The sequence below is a fragment of the Primulina tabacum genome, chromosome 6 (genome assembly GCF_025594145.1).
Source record: "Primulina tabacum isolate GXHZ01 chromosome 6, ASM2559414v2, whole genome shotgun sequence".
Classification (NCBI taxonomy): Eukaryota; Viridiplantae; Streptophyta; class Magnoliopsida; order Lamiales; family Gesneriaceae; genus Primulina; species Primulina tabacum.
Genome location: NC_134555.1, coordinates 22,392,747 through 22,394,544, shown reverse-complemented (window position 1 = coordinate 22,394,544; position 1,798 = coordinate 22,392,747). Strand labels below are relative to the sequence as shown.

At 46.5% G+C, this 1,798-nt stretch overlaps 1 protein-coding gene across 1 annotated transcript; it reads right to left on the bottom strand.

Annotated features, from left to right (window-relative positions):
- Positions 1–910: 910 nt before the first annotated feature.
- On the bottom strand, positions 911–1,462 carry LOC142550114 (uncharacterized). Its single transcript, XM_075659351.1, has one exon. It carries the CDS (start codon positions 1,460–1,462, stop codon positions 911–913), a length of 552 nt encoding a protein of 183 aa, XP_075515466.1.
- Between the last annotated feature and the right edge of the window lie 336 nt (positions 1,463–1,798).

Below are 1,798 nucleotides of genomic sequence, written 5' to 3'. Positions count from 1 at the left end.
GGGATTTGATGGCGTTTCGTCGACGCTATCCTACGAGTATCCCTTATTGAGGCCGGTGTGCCAACTCGAGCATTGATTTGATAGCGATTCGTTTGATTCTGACATGTGCTCAGTGGATGGGCATTTGACCCGATAGCTCCACGACATACATGCATTGCATACCATATATCATTGTTAGATATTGGTGGTATATATAATGGTTGTTCCATACGGAGCTTTGCTCACCCCCAAGGGGGACTGTTGTTGTCTTTGTGTGTGGGACAATGGCAGGTATTCCAGGATATCAGGAGACCGGAGATGGTGCTTCTGGAGGGAGTCACAGTTTGAGTAGAAGTTTTTATTTCGTTCCCAGTATATATGTATATGTATTATATACCGGGGCATGTCCCGAGGATATGTGTTGTTTGTATATGATTGGTTTTGATTACGTGTGGGCATGTTTATGATTTGAGATTAAATACTATTTTTAGTATTTAAATTATAGAAGAAATATTTTGGGCTCATTGTAAAGAATTTTTAAACTCGTTCTCCGCTGTAATTAGTTAACTCTAATCAAAGTGCATTGTAATAACGATAGGAGCTAAAGGCCCCACAAGATGTTCAACCGATGCTCTGCAACATCTGGGGTAGTTCTTGTGAGTTTATGGGCTGACCAAGCGAACACGCTGAGGTTAGCCTTTAAGCAAGTAATGAGTTCCTCCCTGACCCTGGGATCTAGGTCAGGGGCTATTTTGAGCTTTTTCTTCTCGAGCCCGAGCATTATAACCTCAGGCTCTTCATCTATCATCTCCTGAACCTCCTTCCTCTCCATGGACAACCCACTCCTTCCCCTTCTAATCATATTGACTTCCACCCGCGTCCTCTTTCCCTCTTCCTTCACTATCCTTTCATAACACCTACGTGCGACTTTCTAGTCCCCGCACAAGACTCCGACCACCTTACCCACAGGAAACTTCAGTTTCTGATGATATGTGGAAGCTACAGCTCTAAAATCCTGTAGGGCCAGCCGTCCCAGAATTCCATTGTAAGAGGATGGGGTGTCTACCACGGTAAATATTGTCATCTTTGTTACCCACCAAGGCTCATGTCCCAAAGATAGAGGAAGGACAATCTGACCCAGTGGCGGGATGTCATGTCCTGCAAACCCATATAGAGGAGTAGAGATCGGCTCGAACTCAAATCCCTCCATCTTCATTTGATCCAGAGTGCTCTTGAACAAGATATTCACTGAGCTTCCATTGTCAATCAAGATTCGTGCCATATCATAATTGGCAATGGTGGCTGTCACCACCAAGGCATCGTTATGGGAAGCCACAACGCCTCGGAGGTCTTCTGGCCCAAAACTGATGACAGGGTCTTGGGGTAGGTCTGCACCCCTAGATATTTCAAAGTTTTCCAACCTCCTCCCATACGCTTTCCGAGCTCGCCAGGAATCTCCATCAGTAGCACCTCCCAAGGTCATATGAATATTTCCTCTCGTAGGGTGGTTATCGCATTCGTTCCCCTCCTCGGTTCAACAGGTTTCCGAGGGACATCCTTACCTCGACCTTCCCTCCTCGGCTCCCCAACCCTCTGATTTATCCATGGAGGGCCTCGACCCTGCCTAGAGATTGGCGAGATCTCGGCTCATTCCCAGATGAGGATCTTTCTTGCCTCCTCCGCATTTGAAACCTATCATTGCTCTCCATCCTTTGCGACTTCTCCTCCCTCTCCCTGATTCCCTCACATCCATCACTTTATCCCGATTCCTATTCAGAGGAACATGCGATGAGAATTGTCCTCTACCTCTAGTCTTGTC

What these genes read in the sequence shown, in the direction of transcription:
- LOC142550114 (XM_075659351.1), bottom strand. Translation starts at nt 1,462, where the DNA reads ATGACCTTGGGAGGTGCTACTGATGGAGATTCCTGGCGAGCTCGGAAA.